At 42.6% G+C, this 22,953-nt stretch overlaps 1 protein-coding gene across 3 annotated transcripts in view; it reads left to right on the top strand.

The window, feature by feature from the left end:
- The window catches only part of GANC (glucosidase alpha, neutral C), a 460,990-nt gene that overhangs the window by 243,488 nt on the left and 194,549 nt on the right, over positions 1-22,953 (top strand). For all 3 annotated transcript variants that reach the window (XM_086937212.1, XM_086937211.1, XM_086937213.1), the window contains 2 exons: positions 7,672-7,736; positions 13,571-13,647. In XM_086937212.1, the coding sequence (XP_086793338.1) occupies positions 7,672-7,736; positions 13,571-13,647 (142 nt within the window). The remainder of the gene's footprint in view (positions 1-7,671; positions 7,737-13,570; positions 13,648-22,953) is intronic.

Here is a 22,953-nt window from a genome sequence, read left to right as displayed (position 1 = left end):
TCGAAGTCCAGGGCCGTAGCTATCAATAGTTCAGTATGTGGCACAGGGTGCCAGGGGTGTGAGAGGACCCCTTTCATCCCAATCAGTATCTGCTTTTTTAATCACAAACTAGGAGATGGGGGCCCAATTTCCATTCTTGCATTAAGGCCCATTGTTGCTACGCCACTGTCCAAGTTCTGATATGTATGTTATTTTAGTGCAGGGATTACGTTTATATCTTTAGAATGAAACAAAAACAAGTAATTTATTTAATTCCTAATTTTTCTTGTGTATCGGTTTTATTTGTGTTTGAAGGGTGAACCTGTGAATCTCAGCATCTTCCCAGGTACCTGACCATTGGCTAGTTGGGTACTCTCCTTTTGGAGAGTAGAATCTCTTCCAGACTAGTATGGATGTGTCCAGAGGCAGTGCAGGACCGTGTCTTTGACCATGAAGGCTTTCACTGTTTTCTTAACGTCATCTTACAGATTTCTGCTGTAGCGGCATGCAGCGTCCTGCTCTGCATACTTATGTTTTTACCATGTCTTACCCCTTCATCCATGTGCATTAGCCTATTTTGCCTAATTCAGGTCTTCTTTCTCTGTGGTCGTGGACCCCTCGGCGCCTCAATGCCTACGGAGGAGGTCAACGACAGTTTAGAAAATTAAATAGTATTAGCAGATTAATAAAGAACGTAATGATAAAAAACATAATTAAAAATGGAAAATGTTGAAACACTTAGTAAATTTGAAGGAATTTTTAAATTGTAAGCTAGAATTTAACTTGGTATCCTTATCTTGAGCCGTGGGAGCAGCAAAAGAACTACAAAGGAATCTAATATGCACGATTGAACCAGCTGAATGTTCTGACAAAAATAAACCATGCATTAGGAGATGGAGTGATATGGAAAATATAGATTACTACTTAGTCTTTCAGAAATAAAACTAAATTTTGAATGTTTGCATTAAATTAAAATGTTGTTTTTCACATATAAGTTTGTCAATTAAATATTGTATTTTTTATAATTGGGGTATTTGTTCGATGTATACTTGTTTCTGTATATTTGTGTATTGGTTTGAGGGTTACATCATAAGAAGTTGTTAGGCAGGTGTCTGGTTTCCAGGATTGGTTCAGTTGGGTAAACAGACATCAAAAGGTTAAGAACAACTGAACTAATCAATTTCACCTCTTCTGAACCATGCCCCCATGTAGAAGACAGATTTCAGTTGTTTTCCCTTAATGAACCCTAATAGTCCAGGACAGATGGACCTGTGTGGCATTTCCATTCCAACTCTCTTTAATCCACTCAAAGATTTAAGAGTTATTTCTAAGCCTCGACAAAAGGGACAGAATATTCTGGCCCAGTCATCACAGTTTGTTTCAACTCTGTGAGTGATTAAGATAGGTATTCTTTAAATCCCTATCTTTCTCTGGCCTCCCTCAAGTGAGTGGCATTGAGATCCTCCCGCTTGATTATTTTTACAGGGAAATGAATAGACTCAACTTTAGTAGGGAAATTGACCAGGGTGGCATGAGAAATTATCATATTCCAACCGGGCAAGGTTGGGAATATCCTAGAAAGTTTTATCCTAACCGGCCACGGAGAGGAATTGATGGGCAAGCAGGAAGGTTTGAAGGGGTCAATCGCTATTCAGCTTTGAGCGGGCTGGAAGGAGTCGCCCACTTACTGAAGTTGCCGCTATCTCTAGCTTGGTTACAGAAAACACAACAGAAAATACATTGGTGGCCAAAGAGGGCGACCAAATGAAGGTAACCTCTATGCAAGACCAATTTGGGATCCACTTAAAATCCCGTAAAACAGCAGGTGCTCTAATGGAACCCCAAAATGTACATGTCTTGCCATTGAGAACTAACGTAACTACAGAGGTTCACATTAAAGTAGCCAACTGTATACCCAGTAATGTGGGAAGAGACCACAATGTGGGTAAGAGAATTGAAGGGTGGCTGAATGCATGTGAAGATAAAGATTACAGGAGGTTAGCCCATGCGGTGGCGATCTCGGAAAAGATAGCGGTCCCAATAATTAAAGGCAATGTCAAGTTACCGCCACCTAAGGCAGTGGTATAACGAAACTCAGTTAAGATTGCCTTTTGAAACATTTGTGGTTTGGAGAATAAGGTTTCTAATCCAGTGTGGAGAGACTTTATAGATGAATTTGACATCCTGTGCATTCAGGAAACATGGCTAATAGGGGAAAAACATTTGGATGGTTACAAAACATTTCATACCCCGGCTGTACACTCTGCACATTGTAGGCACAAGGGGGGTATATGTGTGTATGTATCCAACTTGTTAAGTGTGTGGAGGATAAAAATGTTGAAGAGCTCCCATTTTTATCAAATGGTGGCAATTTATTTTACATCGGGACTAGTTTTGTTGGTGGTGAATTTTTATAATAACATAAAAGAAGGGTTTGAGGAAGTACTGAATAATTTAATGGATGACCTAAAACACTTGTACCTTGCAAATGTTAATGATATAATTGCTGTGTGGGGAGGGGATTTTAATGTTAGCATTTGCAACTTGAATGTTTGTACCGCGAATGAGGTAGAGTGGGAAGGAAACCACAGTACAAACCATTTTAGGCACTCAGGAAAAGGGAATAAATTAAATGACATTATGGCTACCCTCGACCTGGAATTTGCAAACATGATGAGCTCCCCACCGGTGGAATTTAGCCAAACCTTTATATCTAGGGGCCTAGCATCAGTCATAGATTTTATATTAATACCCAATAAGTTTCATAACTGGGTGGAGAAGTTTGAGATCCACTCAAATGGCCTTAGCGACCATCTGCCTATTAGTCTTCAGCTATCTCTACCATCTTCCACTAAATCCTCCACAATAGAGTCTCTGGCATGTGTACAGAATATAACTTTGTCTCGGCAAAATGGTTTTTCCCTAAAGTGGAGTGCGTTAGACCCCGTTGAAACAAATAAGGGGATTGTTACCAAAGCCCAGTTATATATTCAGACCTGTTTATATGAAATGGCTTCAAGTAAAGAGATATTGGATGCCTTTGCTCACTGGTTAGAGGCGGCAGACCCGAGAGCAGAGGACGGCCCGGGACCGATTCCCGGCGCGGCAGGTTTCTGGACCAGGGTCAGCGGACTCGATAATTCTCTCGCCTCGGTGCCCACTCTGATCAGCGATCACACTCGGCAACTCTGGGCATTAGCTTGCCTCATCTTCACTAACGGCCCCACCAGACCGCCGGGGATGTCTGGTCTCACCCTGGAGATACCCATTAAGGGACCATCTCTCAGGGAAGCCAGGAAGGGTTTCGCAGCGGTCGAAGCGCCTTGGGACCCTACGGGTAAGTAGTGCGCTATATAAATGCCAATACATTACATACATTTGGTAGCATTACAACGATAATCCAGGAGACTCTTAGAAGAAATGTCAAAAGGCGCCCAAAAACTACAGGGTGGTTTGATACCCAATGCACCAAAGCTTATACCAAATTAAAAACTACGCTTAGTGCTAAACCCAGAGACGCTGAACTAGTAAGGTCTTGTAGAAGGCTATATAATCAAGCTAGGGCACAACGCAGAAGGGATTTAAAAGAACAAGCATGGCAAAATTTACTCCAAGCCTCTGAAAGCAGAAACCCTAAGTTATTTGGCAAGCAGTGAAAGCACCTTATTTTACTAAAGAGGACTTGTCAAAAGTTGAGGTTGCCATTGATGAAAAGGCATGGATTGACTTTTTCTCTAATGTTTATAAAAGGGATGGGGAAAGCCTGTGCCCTATTAAGGATAAGGATGAACTATATTTTACCCATTTACCAATAGGCGTAGAAATTCGCCTTGATGAGGATTTAATGGCCATAAACACTAGTAAAGGAAATAAAGCTCCAGGCCCTGACGGGGTACCAAACGATGTTTTTAAACAAACCCTCTGGGCCCCAATATGTACGCGTGTCATACAATCATGCTTTGCTATAGGATTCATTAAAACCTGGGCTGAATCGGTGATAATACCGATATACAAGAAGGGGGATAAAGAGAGCCCATTTAATCATAGGCCAATATCCTTACTGGACTCCCTCATGAAGCTAGCAGGAAGGGTGGTCCTCAGCAAACTACAAACCTGGACAAATGACAACAATATTTTGAGTCTGGTGCAATATGGCTTCAGAGAGGGGATGGGTACTGTGGAGCAGGTCCTCAATTTCGTAATTATTCAGGGGAAATACGCTCGGGCTAAGAAAGAACGCCTATATGCCATCTTCGTTGATCTCACAGCCGTGTTTGACTGTGTGGATCATGCGAAGTTATGGCAGACCCTTGAGGAAATAGGAGTGGAACCAGCCCTAGTCTCATTCCTCCGCCAGCTGTATTCTGGGGCAACAGCTAGGGTACGGCACGGGACCAAGGGAGAATGCACTGGGCCTTTTCCCATAGAGAAGGGTGTCAGACAGGGCTGCGTGCTGGCCCTATTCTTATTTTCCATTTATACTAATGCTCTGGAGAAAGAATTGGAGGCCAGCAACATTGATTGCCCAAGATTTGGTAAGAAACAAGCTGTATCACTCCTTTATGCGGATGACGCAGTGCTTATGGCCCGTACTAAGATAGGAGCAAAGAGGGCTTTAGCAAAATATAATTACTTTATGGCTTCAAGAGGGCTAAGAATGAATGCCCGGAAATCGTTTATGATGGTGTGTGGGAAGGGGCGGGCCGAAGCAAAGGGATTAAGGGTGGATGGCCTTACAATCGAATGTACAAAAACGTTTTCTTACCTAGGGGTTCTGCTTGATGGTACGGGGCAGTGGGGAGCTGCCATAAAAAGTAGGACTTTGTTATTTAAGCGCTCTATAGCGGTACTTATGAACTTCTCGAAGCAGTTGGGCAAAAGACCCCCGGAAATTCTTCTAAAAATATATAAGGCAAAATGCAGGAGTATCGCCCTATATGGGGCTGGAATCTGGGGAATTTAGAATGCTCCAACTATTCAGGTAGCTGAGAATTGTTTTCTAAGATATCTATTGGCATTGCCACAGGGTACAGCGACGTTTAGTTGCCATGAGGAATTAGGTCTAGAGTATATTTCTGACCTTATAAAAATCCAGCCAATCTTACTCTGGCATAGGGTATGGACCGGTGAATCTTTGGACTTAAATCGGGACATCATAAAGGATGCAATGGCCCTCGACAATGTAAATTGTATCCGTGGCTAATGTATGTTAAAAATATCTTTACGGATATGCAAAGACCTGAATTATACAGTGACCCGGAAAATATCATTGGGATATCCAGGAAAGACTTGAAACTATTATGTACGAGTCATTTTGGAATGTTAAGAAGTGCTTGTGAACTTCCGAAACGTACCGTCTTAAAGCATCAAATGATCCTGCTATGCCAGACGATCCAACCATATCTATCTATTTGCAGTGTGGGTTTTGACAGTTTTCTCTTAACGCGGTTCAGATTTGAGTTATTCGTTCGCATGGTAACTTTTCCGTCAAGGAATGACTGGTCCAGGGATTTGGAACTCTGTACTTGTGATGACCTGTTAAATCAATCTACTTTCCATCTGGTTTTATTTTGCAAACATTATGACAGGGAACGTAAAAGATGGATTAGACAATATTTAAGACAAGGTCATTGGCGCCAATGCAGACCGGCGTATCTAAGCCTCTCTGCAATTAGGTAATGAGAAATGCATTATGGTTATGAATTGTTTTTATTAAAGTATTTTAAAAAAACGTAAATTAATGATGGTAACTGACTGATTAATGACCTCATTTGAAAAGTAATGTCTATAAGGATCTGCTTTATATCGAAAAGTTATTAATTTAATGTCTTTTTAAATTCTGTTTTTAAAGTAGGATGTTTGAGTGTATGATGTAATGTGTATTTATTGCGACGCTTTTATGATTTTATACTTTGCTAAAATCGAATAAAGCATTTCTGAATCTGAGTGACAGTCAACCTGTTTCCTAGCTTCTTTAATAAAGAAGTCTTCCTTCCTTGGAGTTTCATGGCTCATCAAAGTGTATGTCCTGCGTTTCAGACAGAGCTTAATCCTGGAGGTAGACTTTTTCAAAGTGCTTTCAATGCTAGCAGATAACTTAGTCGAGTTTCAGTGGTATACATATCCATCTGGTTCCATTATTATCAACTTAGCTAACAGACAACAACTACTTCCCAAAAAGAAGCTTTTGCTGTAAGTTTTGGTTTGACACTCACCTGCATACCAGCTTGGCCTTTCAGTTTCAGGATGATTACCAGGTTGGCACCAACAACTTAGTAGAATGAATCACAGGACATCATGTTGCAGTCTCACTTGGATGATACACAAGAGTTCCATGTATGCAGATGTTGTGCTGATTGTCCTAAGCACATGATCCACTTGAGTTTTATTGTCAATCAACCCAAGTACCAGAGTGCCTCTGCACTTCTGGATGCTTAATAGGACATGCTCTAGGTAATGCACAGCCCAACTAAGACCGAGATCATTTATTTTACCCCCATTTACAGCTCACAGAATCATTGCATTGCTGTTTTCCAGTTTTCCTCCCCATTTGACAGGCATTTCTAGGACCAGCTCACCAGTGAGATGAGAGCCTCATCTGACATCACCTCAGCCTCAAGTACTTTCCGAGACCACCTCGGTGTATCATTTAAGAGTTAAATATGTTTAAAAGACAAAGACCAGGGCCACTGGAATTCGGCAGCAAGGGAGGGCCAAATTATGCAGCAGGTTTGAGTAAATTATGCATCAAGAAAAGTCAAATTATGCGGTGTAACGCAGCACATTGTGTGATAGTATTACTTCATATGTTCGCAAATGTTACAATTGTTAACACTGTCTGGACATTGGTTGCACCTCGTTTGTACAGGTGTAATACCCAAATATAGTAATAAGCAATAGAGCGGTGATCAGTCAACCTTTGCAAAGGGCCTTCCACTACCCAGCAATACATGTCGCTGTGTTTTTAGTAACTTTTTAACCTTTTGATTTAGAAACAATTTTTTTGATGAAAAACAAAGATTATGCAGCAGATGATGAATTATTTGGAAAATGCAACCAATCTGCAATAATGTGAAAAACGCCACTGCCGCACAATCATATAAATCCAGTGGGCCTGGGTAAAGAACTTGGCATTCTAAACTGTGAATTGCATTCTTGATGGCTGCATTATGAAATCCAGTGTTGCTGCACCAATTTTATGACTCTAGGATTTACAAATATGTTGTTTTAGTTGGCTTTGAGAAATCAGTTATGCTTCTTGATTTATGTCAGTATGGAGGTGCACCCTAAATATTGACCATAAAATATCAATGCGACTCAATATCGCAGACAAAATATCAGCAAAAAAATATTGACAGGTCAATAAGTCTAGATTTTCTATACCTAACTCCAAATATATGTACCCACATGGTACATACAACTTCAGGGTACATAGCTGTGGAGTTAGGAACGGTAAATCTAAATTTCCCTCTATGCACTTTCCTATTAAATTTTTTCCCTCCATATTCTGTCCGCAATATTCTTGTACAACGAGATTCTGGGTGTCGATAGTCAGTAATACAATCATCCGTATTCAATTAGATTCCCTCAGGTTCAATGTTTTATCTTAATGTATGTCCTTTGAGCTACATTGATTTCATAGAAGTTGAATAATAAACCACTTGACGTGACCTTATCTTGTTGTTTTTACAGACCTCTCTGGGTAGAGTTCCCCAAGGAAATAGAGACCTTTCATGTTGATGATGAGTTCATGCTCGGTAAGCAACAGTTTGTGAAATCCCCAACCCTATATTTATGTTTACAACATTGCAGTTGATGTACATTGTCTGCTATGTCTTAGAAAAGTCCTTCTACTCAGAAAATGTTAAATTGGAGTATGTAGGAATGGATATCTGGTGCGAGTAATACCCCTGTAATGTATTTTCAAGTCTGAATACACTTCATAAGTTACATAGTGCAAAAAACACAGCAAACTGTCAAAAATATATAGCATAATAGGAAATACCTGGCTGCCGGTGAGCTCAACCTGGCACATTTGATATTTTTTCTGCTTAGTGTAGGAAGCTAGCTCTTTATATAGTGTACCAAAACAAGGTATTCTGTGTAAAGCGTTCTGGCAACCCTTATTGGTTTACAGAGGCAAAAATTATAACACTAAATCCTCTCTTTTGTGTAGTGTAGGCGGGCAGTTTAGGCCTATTAGAGGGTAGTTCTAAGTATTTGTTGTACTCACAGAAGCAATAATCGACACACACACTTAAGAATAAATCCAAGACCAATTTAGAAAAATAACTCATATTTTTATATACATTTTGATATCAAGAACTTTGCTATCAAGTAAGTAATTTTTTTATATGAACTTTAACAGGTAAGTAAATAGTTCACATAACCTCTTAAGTGCTGCGTCGGGGCGTTGGCCGACGGCAGCACTACCTCCCCAGTGCTGCGCACGACCATTGGACGACCATTCAGCACTAGTTCCAATGGACTGCGCAGCACTGGGGAGGGATATTTGCGCCGCATCTAAGGTGCTAAATGCGTGTTTACACAGCAATGCTTCCCTATGGGAGTAAAGACATATGTTGCATACAGTTATTTCGATTGGTTTCTGGGGGTCTCCTTTGGGACTTAGGACCATAGGGGGACAAGGTCCAAAGTACCACCAGCAGCTACTCGTTTCCTGCCCGGGGAGTACGGGCTTAGAAGTGCTGGTCGGGTTGGTAGCTGTGCTCTCTATGCCAAAAGTGACCCTATTTTAAAGGAGAATTTTTGTGAGGAAGTCAGGGGGGGTGTGACTGGGTGAATGAATGAATGAATAGGTTTATATAGATTAATACTATGAAATGAATTGCCTCTATTCACTCTCTGGACCTGGTCCAACTGGTAGAATGTGAGATTTTGTATGAAGATCCTGTGAGTCAGGGTTAAGCTTACATTTGCTGCTACTGTACTACATAGCATAGTGGCTTAGACTGGTAAATTTTAGCATTCTTCGTGGTGCGCGTCTTTTCCTTCTTTTGTTAGATTGGAGGCTGCAGGACACTACTATATTAAAAACAGCTTAATCAGTAGAGAGTTATTTTCATAATATATATTAAGATTTACTTTTGGGTTTGAGGTGCAAAAATTACTGGGAGCAGTCTCCTGAACCCAAGGTTCTTCAATCTTTTGTGTAATTAGAGCTACTTATGTTCAATGAAAATCATCACAAGATACTGTTAATACTAGTGTTGTAATAGTGACCACATCAGACAAGATTACATTAGTGCCACCATATGCAAGATTACTGGCAGTGATCACCTCAGCAGGGTTGGAGGCAGTAATATAAAAACAGCATTATCACTTTGGAATGCCTCTATGTAGGTAGGTCTACCACATGCCACCCAGGGCTGCAGTGCCCCGTCACGAAAGTAATAATATTTATCACTCAAAAATTCGTTTACATATATTTTGAAAATGTAACCATTTTTCTTCAAACATCAGCTTATGAGTTCTGCAAATACACTAATTTTCGTCTTGAATACACAACTTTGGCATACATATAATTCAACGAAGCAAAAGGTTCTGATTTAGTACACTGGGCTGCACAGAGGAGAGTTAATAGTAGCTCATGAGCTATTCGTTTGAGAAGCCTGCTTTAAACCCTTCCTTTGCTGAAAGAGTAGCATTCAAACTCCAACTTTAATCTGTAGAAAGAAACAAAAGCTCGGCTGTGTTATTCGAGCTAGTGACCTGTCTCTGTTCACACGCATGTTAGAGTAATGCAAACAGCTGAGGTCTGTAAATTATCTCGGAGTATTCTCATGAGCTACACTAGATGGCAGCACTGGCTTGGTGAAAAACTTCTTTGGCGCCCACTAATAATTCTCCAGCTGCTAGTAATACTTTTTTGTCCAATGCTACATTGCTATGCAGCTAAATTCGTGCTCTATAAATCCACACACACCGGCTTGATTCTCACACAACAACATATTTTATTGCCAGATTTTATGGATTGTTTTGTTTGATTGATTTGTAAAGTGCTGGCTTGTGACATGTCACCTCTTCGCAGCGCTAGAACTTTCTTAGGCAGGTGGATTTCTCATGCGATGTCAGCAGGTGGATTGCAGAGAAAAGCTCCAGAGGATCTGAATAGAACTTGCTGTGTCTGCTGACAGATATCTGAAGGTGCCGCATGGTCTAGTTAAGGGAGAGGGGTCCATATACGACTGATAGGTGGGGTAGACCTCTTTTTCAGATTCATCTTGCAGGACACCAGGGTCTGCTGATGTCTTGGGTCTGTACTACTTGAGTTCCGTACTCCCCACACCTAGAGTTCTACGTTCTCCAAGAGATTTTTTTGTGAACCTCTGTCGAACAATCCGTTTTGCTTTGCTTGATCTAAGAACCTGATTGGATTTAAAGGACAAAGTTAGGTTTTGAAGGAACTTCAGGCCTGCTTCCTCCAGAGATGTGAAGACCGCGCACAGGGGTTTGAATTTGATCCTTGGTACCACTCTGAGCCAATGTTTTGGAGCTGGTTTGATGTGCTCAGACTCATTTAGGATGGGGCAGATTCTGGCCGCTTTGTTTTGTTTCCTCTACAGCTTTTGTAGATCCTTTTTGTGCGCTTCTTTGTGGACTGGCCTGCAATAGGTGAGGTGAGCTAGAATCCGTGCCCTGGTACGTTCGATCCAGTGACTTCACTGGAGTAGAGGGTCAACTCTTCTGATCACCTTTTTTTTTTAATACTTTATTTTCCAATTTTGCATAAGGAGAAAACATAACAATAAAAATGCAATATAATGACATGATGTGACATTTGTGAAAGGTCCAAAAGACATATCAAATTAAGCAAAAAATACGTGACATATTGACAAAAAGCAACGTGATACATAAATACTGACAAAAATCATTGTGATTCATACAATGAATAAAACAATCCTGTGACGTAGCTGAAAACAATATATACTGTTGGGGACAAATACAAATAACCATATACATAGGTTGTATCCATATCCCCACTTCTCATCTCTGGTGTCTGTATGGATCTATCCCACACCGGTAGGGGTAATGCTGGCCAGTAACTGTGAATCATGTGCTAACTGGCGCCGGGAGATGTAATCCCTATATGGGCCCTAAATGTCGATTGGCCTGGAAGAGCTGGGGAGTAAGGTACTAAATTTCTCGCAGTTCACATTACAAAACGCCAGCCTATTTAACCAGGAGTGGAGCGGAGGAGCGCGTTTGTTGCCCCACAATAATGCAATCTCCCGTTTGGCCAAAAGGAAGCTAAGTGCAGCTAACCTGCAAACCTTCTTAGGAAAGTTCACTACATAACCCAAAAATGCAATCTCGGGTAAAGGAAGGAGTGATATGGACAATATCTCTCCCAGGGTGGAGTAGACTTCCAGCCAATACTGGTGTATTTTAGGGCAGGTCCAGGTTAAATGTGCAAAGTCGGCAAAGGGGGCCAAACATTTCCGACAGTGGTGAGACCTGGAGTTATCAATTCTGTGTGCGTGGGCCGGAGTAAAATACATCCGGCGCAGGAATTTAAACTGAAGCAACTTATGACGACTGTTCAGAGAGACGTCAGTCGTGGCTAACCCTTCTGATCACCTTGATGCGTTGGTTGCACCTTTTGACAACTGTTGTGATCTGGTGTCTGGAAGGAAGCTCATGCTCAAATTAGATCCAGAGGTTCCTCACTGATTGATTAGGAGTTGGGGGTGGTCATCAAGTTCCCTGAAGGAGCTGAGACCCTACTTGTTTTGGACTCACTTCAAGTTTTAAACTGAAAACAGGCCTCTCGGATGACTGATGCAGATGAGAGGAGAAAACCCCAAATTGTTGAGGTTTCCCTACAGGGTATGGACATTTCAGTGAAACACAGACCACAGACTGATCATGGCAATGCAGATGGACTTTCCAGGTTTTTCTACTTAGACAATGAGAACTACCAGGGTATAGGTTAGTTGCTCATCTGCTTTCGTATGGAGGGGGGTGGTCATGTAGGAAAGTGCCAGTTTTACAGGGTCACCACCCCACCCACTTTCTGCCCCAATGATGATGGTTATGACTCTGAAAGTGCACTGGAGCCTCTTGCCCAGGACCCAGTGTTGTGATCCTGCTGGTTATCATGTTTTTGGTTTCTGAACTCTGTAGGTGGTGGCAGCAGTCCTTCATCCAGTAGTAGGTATGTTTCTGGCGTGTTGTCATGTTCCTGCTCTAGTTAGAGGTTGCTTCTTTGGTGGTGGATTTGAATGTTCTCTACACCCATTTAAAATTGAATATGGTATTGGGAGATGATCTGAGTTAGGGGGTCTCGTGTAAACAGCGATGGGAATGGAGGTAAGAAAATGCTGATGATGGGTTTAGTGGTCGAGCAGAACTTCACCACTGGTTTAAAGGTGAGCTCTGTAAAGCGCTTTTTAGCCCTGCTTTACTGCCCTGCTTTACTGCCCTTACTTGTCAGCACACCAACTAAACGTCATTGGTGGAATTTTGACAGGTCTGATTCTCTCACGTCATACGTAGTCGGTCTCCCAAACTTCATCAGCTGCCACCTGTTACAGCAAGGTTGTGTCCCCCTCCCTCGAGTTTGTACGCTTAAGAGTTGCCAGTAACCATGCTGCCCCTTGAGAAGCATTACAGCCCCTTCCTCAAAAGCCTGCCTCTGGCTTGTTTGAGTGGAAGGTAGACCGCTAGGCTGAGGGCCAGTGGCACCCTCACTTTGCAACCAAAACACAATCCCTTGTACACAAACATACGCACACTGGAGAATCATACTGATGTGCGCATGCGCAGTACTTCAGGCATTAAACAGACAGAACACCACCCATGAGCTATTACAGTGGAGTGGCCACATGGTGATTGGGCCATGTTGCCGGCTTCAGTTCTGTTAATCGCACTTTAAGTGAGCATGGAGTCTGGCTTTTTGGCAGTGGCGTCTGAATGGTAGTACTTATTATAGGTAAAAATTTGTCTTTGTGAGTGACTGTGGCAGGTACATAAATAGAGACTCACCTATGTTCTGAAATGGAGCTGGGTGGGTGGACGCGAGCCTGACCCTCTCCCTAGAGCCGCCACTGATTCAGAATGAGGCCATCCAGACAAACTCGCAGTAGATCCTGGCCTGCTGTGGAACACCGCTCATCTTGGCAACCATGTGGCTTATTCCTAACAATAGCCTTGGAGGCACTGCCCAAAAGGGTGTGGTAAGTCCCACGAGATCACACCACTCAGTGACCCTGTGGGCTTTAGAAGGCGGGCAGTAGTACATAGCTTCAGTCTGTCCACAGGCACACTTTCTCCCCGGTGCACTTGGCGCAACGAACGCCAGTCAGGCAGTGATAGACATCGCCCAGGTTGGCTAAGTGAAATTAACTTTGTAGACTCTTAACTGCCAGGAAGTAACATTTACTGTCCACTGCCCAGGTGTACGAAATGTCTTATGTAAGGTAACTTTACAGGTATGCATACCGGTTTCCATGCTAGTGGACTCTGCCTCTGAAAGCAACAGGTTTACTCTTCTAGATGTTCCGGTCATGAAATGCACCAGGTTTTCAATTGCTGTATTTCTATTTCACTGAGTGTTTTTCTTTTCCAGGACATGCTCTGCTGGTGCATCCAGTCACCGCGCCCGCTGTGTCGTCAGTTGGTGTTTTGCTTCCTGGCCCAGATGAGGTGAGTGGTGCCGGAACCCTTTCTGTGTGGGGATGGTGACCGGTGGCAGGTATGCCACTGAGATCACAGGGCTTTTGAAAAATGTTGGTATTGATGTACAAGCGAGTTTAGCAAAGGAGAGAACCCACTTCAGCTGAAAAGTGTGCAGCACGGCCCGTATCCAGGGGCGTATGTTCCATTGGTGTAGCAGGTGCAGTGGCACCTGGGTCCAAAGACCTCATGGGCCAACTAAACCCGTATTATTGCTGTATTTTATAATTTGTTCTACGGCTGGGGGCCCTTTTCCTTCCTTGCACAAGGGCCCGTGCCATGCTGACTTCGCTACCCCCTGTGCCCTTGTCTGGCTTGGGGAAGGAGGTAGGGAAACCACTCGTGAAGGGAACCCACTCTTTACATGTCAGTGCCCTTGCTTTGGGTTTTAGTGACCAAATCATGTGATGTTAGGGCAGATTTAGTTGGTGATCTCTTAATTTGGGTTTGAAGATTTACAACAAAAAACAAGTCTTACATCTAGCCAGGTGACAATTTTAAGACAGATCTATTTATAGCAGAAGATGAGCGCAACAGAAGCATTTCGCCTATCGCGGCCCACCGTATACCAGGACAACTGGCATCAGTCAACAGAGGGACCCTTCACGGGCTAGCGCTTTGCTTGTAAGATAGACTCTGTTGGCCTTGTTGCCTTAAATGGCTGGTGCTCAGGCCTTGATGTGCCAGCCTCATTTGCATACTCATCAAAAAATAGTACAGTTGTTTTTGACTATAAATATGTTTAGGCTTGAAATGTTCACCTTTTCTTTTAGAATTTTCAGAATTTCAAATAAGACTCAAATTGGGGCGTTATCAATGTCCACTCTTGATTGAATTAAAAATGCGAGGAGTACACATGGTACTGTGGAAGTGATCCAGTCCTCATTACGAGTTGGGTGGACTTTGCTGCAGAGATCGGTGGAAAGGGAGAATTTAAATCAGCGCCCTAGTTTCTCCACAACAAATGTTTCTCCTAACCGAGGAGTAGCCGCTCTGATCCGGATTTACCAGTGCTTTACTGGGCAATTTTTCATCATTAGACAAAAATAATTCAGACATTTTCTGCCTGCAGGATAGCTAGTGGAGGGCTCAGATGGGGATAGTTGTGAAGTGTACCCTTGAGACTGTCCAGGGAGAACATTATCTGCCCCCCCCCCCATCCTGCTGCAGGAGTAATCTTCTGCAAATTTTACAGGCCTGATGTCTTCAGGCTCGGAATTGTCGGATTATTTCAAACAAATGTATCAGTCCTGGGGATATTACCCAACTCGTAATGCCCTATGTGTGGTATTTTCTAATATTATGACATTTGAGTTATACCACCAATTTAGAAAGCTTAGTCCTGTACCCCATCCTCAAAAAGGGTAACACCTGTAATCCAGCAAATTATAATGGTGTTGTCTTAATGAATGCAAATGGAAAGTAGTTTAGAAGAATGTTCGCGTGGTTTTGCTCTCAACAGAGTTAGAAGGTACGTATTGTGAAGTGCATCATTGAGTGGATTGCACTCTTTTCCCTTTGATTGCAACTACTGTTGTGAATTCATATATTGGTGCAGGTGTGCACCATGTACCTTTGGAGACCATACTTTAGAATGTGTTGTCTGAGGTGACATGTCAGTGGTATATGGAACTATCTAGTGGTAGGTATTATTTCTGTGTTCCTGCTTTTGTGCCGTATTTTGTGATAAAAAAAGAAATAAATATATAATTAAGAAAGGAAGACTGTTGCCTTCCAGAGTAAAGCAGGTCATTTTACCATTGATACACCAAATAAACATTGAATGCATGAGTTATTGAACTCTCAGTGGCTGTTGTCGTGTGATGAAGACACTAGCAAGCTGCAGGACCTGGTTCTCCCAAGACACTAGGCATCCCTTCCTGTCTTAGCAACTGGACAGGAAGTGTGGGGTGGGATGAAGGCATGGGGCATTGGACATAGGGCAATGCAGGGATAGCATGGGTGGAGGTAAGGCGCTCCCACAGTATTAGAAAACATGTAATAGCAAGGGCAAGTATAATAAAGCTTAACTAGTTATTAACGGTGCTCTTGTAATCGGTTACCCAGCACTGAGGACACTACACCCATTACCCAGAAAAATGATAAATAATGAAGTAAAACGGGTGCATCTTAGCGTCCCCGTTATTTTCTCTTTGTATGTCTGACATGGCGTATACATATCATCTACTTACCATATCACGCACTCCAAAAGGGCTACTAAGGCCATTAAATAAATTTCAGCAGTAGATGATGGTCTACTCGAGGCAGAAACAGATATTACCAATGGTTTATTGAAAATTAGTTTGTTGATATTATACATGATTATCAATACCTTGGAATACGGTATGATGAAGTAAATTGGGGCCTGCGCGCCATCCCACTTGTAGACAGATGTTTGACATCTGCATATGGGCGAAGAAGTTTAAAAACCTACAGTGGTGCAGCTTTATTCAGCAGGTAATAGCTTCCTATAAAATACTCAGATTCTGTTGCATGGGGGCACAGCACTTATGGGAGATTTACACCATAGGCTGCACATATATAGCTCAACATGCCTTGGAAGATCTTTAACCTGAGGCCGTCGCCTCTTCGCGCTTTATTAGACTAGAGTTTGTTACTTGAGCAGCCTTCTCTTTGATAGATCTGCTGTGTATGAGTTACTTTGTCAGGTGCATTGTGGCCCCGAGAAGGAGTCTCTAAAGTTCTTTAATCAGACACAACTGGAAACGGAATGGCACATCAGCACCCAGATTATTCCTTAAACAGCTATCTGAGGCCTTTTTTTTTACCTTCAGCTTTGCTTGATTTACCTTTTCTGCAGGCATCTAAAAAGGCTGCTCCTGGGAAAGGAATTTCTGTCAGACCTAAGTTGGGTAAAAATATACGGCTTCAAAGTTTGTCATAGATTATTATGAAATACTGGGCAAAGAAACTTGGATATCATGTTGGACTCTGGGCTAAAGATGGTCTGCATATTAAATAATGAATTTAGACTATTGAGGGTGTTAAGTATCGACGGCGAAATATCGAAAAACAAATATCGACAGGTAAGTATTGATTTTCTACATTTAACTCCATATATCTGTACCTACACAGTACATATATCTCCAAGGTGCGTAAATGTGGAGTTAGGAGTCTATACTTCCCTTTATGCACTCACCTTTCGATATTTTGTCCCGCGATAGTCTGTCCCGATATTCTTGTACCACAATATTATTCATGTCGATATTCAGTTGTACAATCGGTAAGACAGTTTTTCTGCAGTTTTACTTTGTGTAGACATCACTCCATCAGTTTCACTGGACGTGGTATCCAGATGGATGTACTGATGCGAGGAGCAGACTTTGTTGCAGCGGCAGGAAGCTTTAGAGCACGGGCCTTGCATTTGCCCATGCTTACTGGTTTTGTGGTACAGATACTTGCGCCCCATATTCCTGGCTGCTGGTTGTCGAATGATTCTGTCCGCCATGAATGTATGCTCGTTTGCTGGTGCAAATAAGGATGTATACTGTGTTGTAACATTCTGACAGGAAACAATGAGTTTATGTGGCTGTTGTAATATGCATGAAACAGGAGTGTTGGATTATGCTTATTTGACCCTGGTCGTGATTACAGAGATTTATTAATTTCTGTAGGTTATTTTAAGTCCGAACTAAGTGGCTATCAAAGTAACTTTATGTTTTACTGAGTGTTAAAGCTATATGTTTTGTGAGCAAGACCACTGACTCATTGTCAGTGAAATTGCTCTCCCACTCTCGCAGCTCCACCATTAAGTGAGGTGCCCCTGCCCCTGCACTCTTGAGTGTTGGTGATCGAGGCCCTCCCCCACCCGCAGGTTTTCCCTGCGCCTCATCCCTGGTGGTCCAGTGGACCTCTGTCTCCTTTCTTTCTTTCTGCTCCTTCACTCGTTTTTCTCCCCTTTCTATCTTTCACCTTTCTGCACCTCTGCTCTTTTGCGCCTTATTTCTGCCCATTTTCCCTTTCTCTCCCTCAGCTCCTTCACTCGTTTTCACTCGTTTTTCTCCCTTTTCTATCTTTCACCTTTCTGCACCTCTGCTCTTTTGTGCCTTATTTCTGCCCATTTTCCCTTTCTCTCCCTCTGCTCCTTCACTCGTTTTCACTCGTTTTTCTACGCTTTCTATCTTTCACCTTTCTGCTCTTTTCTGCATCTCTGCTCTTTTGTGCCTTATTTCTGCTTATTTTCCCTTTTTTCTTTATCCCTTCTTTCCTCCCTTTACCTTTCCCCGCCGCTGCGCCCCCCCCCCCCCCCAGCGCGACCGGCCCAATCCAGCTCCCCTCCCCGCTCCCGCCTCCCAGCTGTCCAGCCCTCCCAGACCCCTACTTAATGGCGGCCACTGCGGCGGACAGGCGAGCAAGACCACTGACTCATTGTCAGTGAAATTGCTTTCCCACCCTCGCAGCTCCACCATTAAGTGAGGTGCCCCTGCCCCTGTACTCTTGAGTGTTGGTGATCGAGGCCCTCCTCCACCCGCAGGTTTCCCTGCGCCTCATCCCTGGTGGTCCAGTGGACCTCTGTCTCCTTTCTTTCTTTCTGCTCCTTCACTCGTTTTTCTCCCCTTTCTATCTTTCACCTTTCTGCACCTCTGCTCTTTTGCGCCTTATTTCTGCCCATTTTCCCTTTCTCTCCCTCTGCTCCTTCACTCGTTTTTCTACCCTTTCTATCTTTCACCTTTCTGCTCTTTTCTGCATCTCCGCTCTTTTGTGCCTTATTTCTGCTTATTTTCCCTTTTTTAGGTCTCGTAGACCTATTGCTGCAGAGTTGCCTGTGAAGCGACTTACACAGGTGGACGTGCGCCGATATCCCAGCGTGGACGCGCACGCCCAGCCCCTGGAGCGGTGCACATCTCCGATCTCAGTCAGCCATGCCTCTCTCAGTTCTCAGTTGCGCGCACACACACACACACTCTGCATACACACACGCAGGCACACACACTGCATACACACACCCTCACCCCCCCCCCCGCCCCCCCACCTACTCACGGGCTCACGCGCACACACACACAGTCACACACGCGCATCCACACACTCGAAATGCCCATCTCCTGTCTCGCTAGCCTGATGCACCAAAAACACAGTATTTACACGTCCCCCCTCTACTCACCGGGCTGACTCAGGAGTCCCCCACTGCTCTCGAGGCCGGTCTTTCCTCCTCAGGTGTGCAAGGTTAGCGGCTCAGGCTCGGCAACAGCAGGCGACGCAGAAGGTGATGACGAGCTCCCTAGACGTCCGATGTGCATGCTCACGGCACATGGAAAAGCGCACAGCGTGACTTGCTCCCGTACAGCTGAGGTGCATGCTCACGTACAGCTGAGGTGCATGCTCACTTCGTTATCCTTCGCTTGTTTCTGCTTGTATTTATTTCATTTCGCGGCCGCAAATGCTTGTGCAGCCGCCAATGCTTGTTACCTGAAATGAGGAGAGTGTGTGGTATTCGTGCATGTATCGCGTGTGTGTGGCGCGTGTGTGTGTGTGGCGCGTGTATGGCATGCAAGTGTAGAGCGTGTATGGCGTGCGAGTGTGGAGTGCGTGGTAGGTCGTTTGTAGAATGCAGGTGGGAGTCAGTTGCTGGAGGGAATGGCGGAGGAGGTCCTGTGCTCATGTTGCTGTACTACTTGCTACTACTAAATAAAGAAGAAGATTGAACAAGCAACCCTGTCTGCGTGTCCCTGCTTACAATACATGGCGACGAGCGGGATCTACAGCGACAGCAACATTGAGCACAAATTTTTTTTGCATTCTTAAATTTTTACTTGTTTCATTTAATTTTGCTCAACTACCTTCAAAACGGTAACTATCCAACGAGCGGCGATCTCCTCGACGAATTGGTACGTTTAAAAATTTTTTTTTTACCTTCAAATACACTATTTCACATAGTGCATCTTTCAAGTTGCCCTCCTAACCAGCATCGGCACGCGCAAGCTGTTATTTTCCAAGCGAGGAACTCCAGAGTGTCGTCACTACGCTGAGCGTCACCACGTGATTTCATCTCATCGTCACCACGCTCACGTTCACCTTTACGCACAGCGGCCATTTTTGTTGTTCTTGGTATCCTAGCAACGCGCTAACGGAGCAACGCGTCAAGTGCAGGATGTGTTAAGGAAATAACGCGGCTTGAGAAGAATTCAAGAAACATTAATTGCCGAATGCTGATTCCAACGCCGGTTGCCGTTTTAACCGCGAATTACCATTTTTAATATTATTTAACCTTGGCGAACTGTTGAGCAACATAACCATAAGAAGTTAAGTATTACCATAATATTTTGAACTCTGGTGAACTATTTGCGCAAGCATTTGCAACTGTTTGAGCAACATGATTATAAGGAAGTTAGGTATTAACATACCATTTTGAACTCTGGTGAACTTTTTGCGCAAGTATTTACAAAGGAATCTTTTTAAACATTTTCTTTCTTTTCTTCTGTATGGTGTAACTTGTACTTTTATTGAAATGTCTTCAATTCATCCACCGCCATTTTTTTTAGCAGAATCTGGTGAACCTCCTATTGCATGGGACTTATGGTTAGATATGTTTGAAGCCTATGTGGAAGTTTTAGCTGAAGAAGAGTCTTCACAAGAAAGGAAGGTGTCATTGCTTAAACATAGATTAGGTGCTGTAGGATTAAGAGAGTTTAAAAACCTTCCTAAAATTGAGAATGCTGGTGACATGGGGGTTTACCAATGTGCTGTCAAACAAATGCAAGAAAGATTTGGGAGGAAAATTAACGTAGTGATGGAAAGGTTTAAGTTTTATTCAAGGGCTCAAAAAAGTGATGAATCTATTGACCAATATGTATCAGCTCTAAGAGGTTTGGCTGTCACATGTGAATTTGAAAGCATGACGTATGACCAAGTTTTGCGTGATCAGATCCTTATGAAGACTAAATCGAAGAAAATCCAAGAGAAACTATGGTCATCTGGAAGCACTTCCTTAAAAAATGCCATTGAAGTAGCTAGGGGTGTAGAAATTTCCGATCAATGCATTCGTGAGGTCAGGAATGAAAAGAATGATTCTGACTCTAATTCCATTAATGTTGTAAATAAGGGTGACATGTCCAAATTCAAGAGTGATAATAAGATAACAAATTATTCATCTTATCCCAGTAAGAAAGGAAATGAAAAAAGTTTCGAAAGAAATAATGACCCGAAAAAATTTGCATGTTTTAGATGTGGGTCTTCTACTCATTTAGCAAATTATAAATGGTGCCCTGCCCTTGATAAAATTTGTACCAACTGTAAAAAGAAAGGACATTTTACCAGAGTATGTCGGAATTTCAAAGCTAAAGTTAATTATTTGCAAGATGACGAGCAGGATGACATTAATTGTGTCCAAGATGAAAATCAAGATGATGTTTTCCATGTTGTGGGTGACATATGCAGTATCCACGACGAAGTAGCTAAAGGGGCAAGTAGAGTTAAAAAGTTACCATCTTGTTTTGTTAATATCGATGGGCTAGAAGTAAAGGTCATGGTAGATTCTTGTGCCTGGTATACTATTATGGGTATGGATTCATTCAAATCTCTATGGCCCAGCAGGCCATTATTAGGTCCTGATATACATCCTGGAAGTTACACCGGACACAGAATACCGTTAGAAGGGTTTATAATAGCCAAAATAAGTTTTGGATGTAACTCTTGTCAGGGAAAAATTTATGTGGCCAATAAGGGTGCGACCATCTTGGGGTGGCCACACATTTATGATTTAGGCATGAAAATTGATCCTAGACTGGAATGCCCAGTTTATTCTATTCAGGATGAGTGTGTTGAAAAAGATGCTTACTCAAATCTTCCAGTAAAATTTCCTGATGTATTCTCAAGTGGAATTGGCAAAATGGTTGGATTCAAGCACAGAATAATACTAAGGGAAGGCGCATGCCCTATTCGGCAAAAACTTAGAAATGTCCCAATTAGTTATAGAGAAAAATTGGGTGAGATACTTAAAAAACTGTGTAGTGATGGTATTGTTGAACCGGTTGAAAGTTCCGATTGGGTTTCGCCAGTGGTTATTTCGCTTAAATCCAATGGCGATTTGCGCCTGTGTGTAGACCTAAGATGTTTAAACGAGGCTATTTGGGTTGACACATTCCCTCTTCCAAATTTGCAAGAATTGACATCATCTGTGGGTGGTTCTTCTTGGTTTTCCAAGATAGACCTAACTAGTGCATACCATCAAATTGTGTTAGAGGATGATTCTAAACACTGCACTGCTTTTATCACCACAGAAGGGATGTTTAGGTATAAGCGCATGCCTTTTGGGCTCGCTAGTGCATCTGCAGTGTTCCAAAGGGAAATGTGCAGGGTCTTACAGGGGATCGAAAATGCTAAAGTGTTTCAGGATGACATTTTAATATTTGGGAAGAACAAAGAATGTCATGATAAAGGCTTGTTTGCAGTTTTAGAAGCATTAAGGAAAAGTGGACTAACTATTAAAAATGAGAAATGTGTTTTTGGGAAATCTGAGGTGGAATACTTAGGTCATGTCATATCTAAGGATGGTATTCGACCCAAGATTAGCCACGTGGATGCTATTTTAGCTGTTCCAGAACCTACAAGCAAAGAACAATTAATGTCATTTCTGGGACTGACAGAATTTTATTCACGATTTATTGAGAACTATGCTTCAAAAGTTGAATCGCTAAGATCCTTACTAAAGAGAGGTGTTACATTTTCATGGGGCGATCAACAGAGAAATTGTTTTGAGAAAGTGAAGAAGGAAATAGTTACTACGCCTTGTTTGAAACCCTTTTTACCAACGGCGGAATGTGTTCTATCTGTGGATGCGTCTGGGTATGGCATTGGTGCTGTGTTTTCCCAACTGGCCAAGTCTGAAAAGTGGGTAGTAGCGTATGCTTCACGTACCCTGACCAAAGCGGAACGGAACTACTCCGTTATAGAAAAGGAACTGTTAGCTGCTTCATGGGCAGCTGAAAGATTTCGAATGTATATATGGGGAAGGAAGTTTAAAATTTGTACTGACCACAAACCATTAGTGAACATTTTGAGGCCTGAGGGCGGGAAGAACTTAACGCCAAGATTAGCTCGTTTGGCTTCAAAGCTGCAAATGTTTAGTTTTGATATTGAATACATTCCTGGTAAGGACAATGTTGTTGCTGATGGTCTATCTAGATTACCCAATGCAGATTTGTCTGATGCTAAGACCAACACTGATTGTGAAGTGGCATTTACCACTAAGGATGTATTTCTTATAGACGCTGAGAATGTTGTTAGCAGTATTTCTGAAGCATCTTGGGTGAGTGAGAT

The sequence above is a fragment of the Lissotriton vulgaris genome, chromosome 9, assembly GCF_964263255.1.
Source record: "Lissotriton vulgaris chromosome 9, aLisVul1.2, whole genome shotgun sequence".
Taxonomy (NCBI): Eukaryota; Metazoa; Chordata; class Amphibia; order Caudata; family Salamandridae; genus Lissotriton; species Lissotriton vulgaris.
The sequence above is the reverse complement of the archived record's forward strand: the minus strand, read 5'-3'. Positions and strand labels throughout refer to the sequence as shown.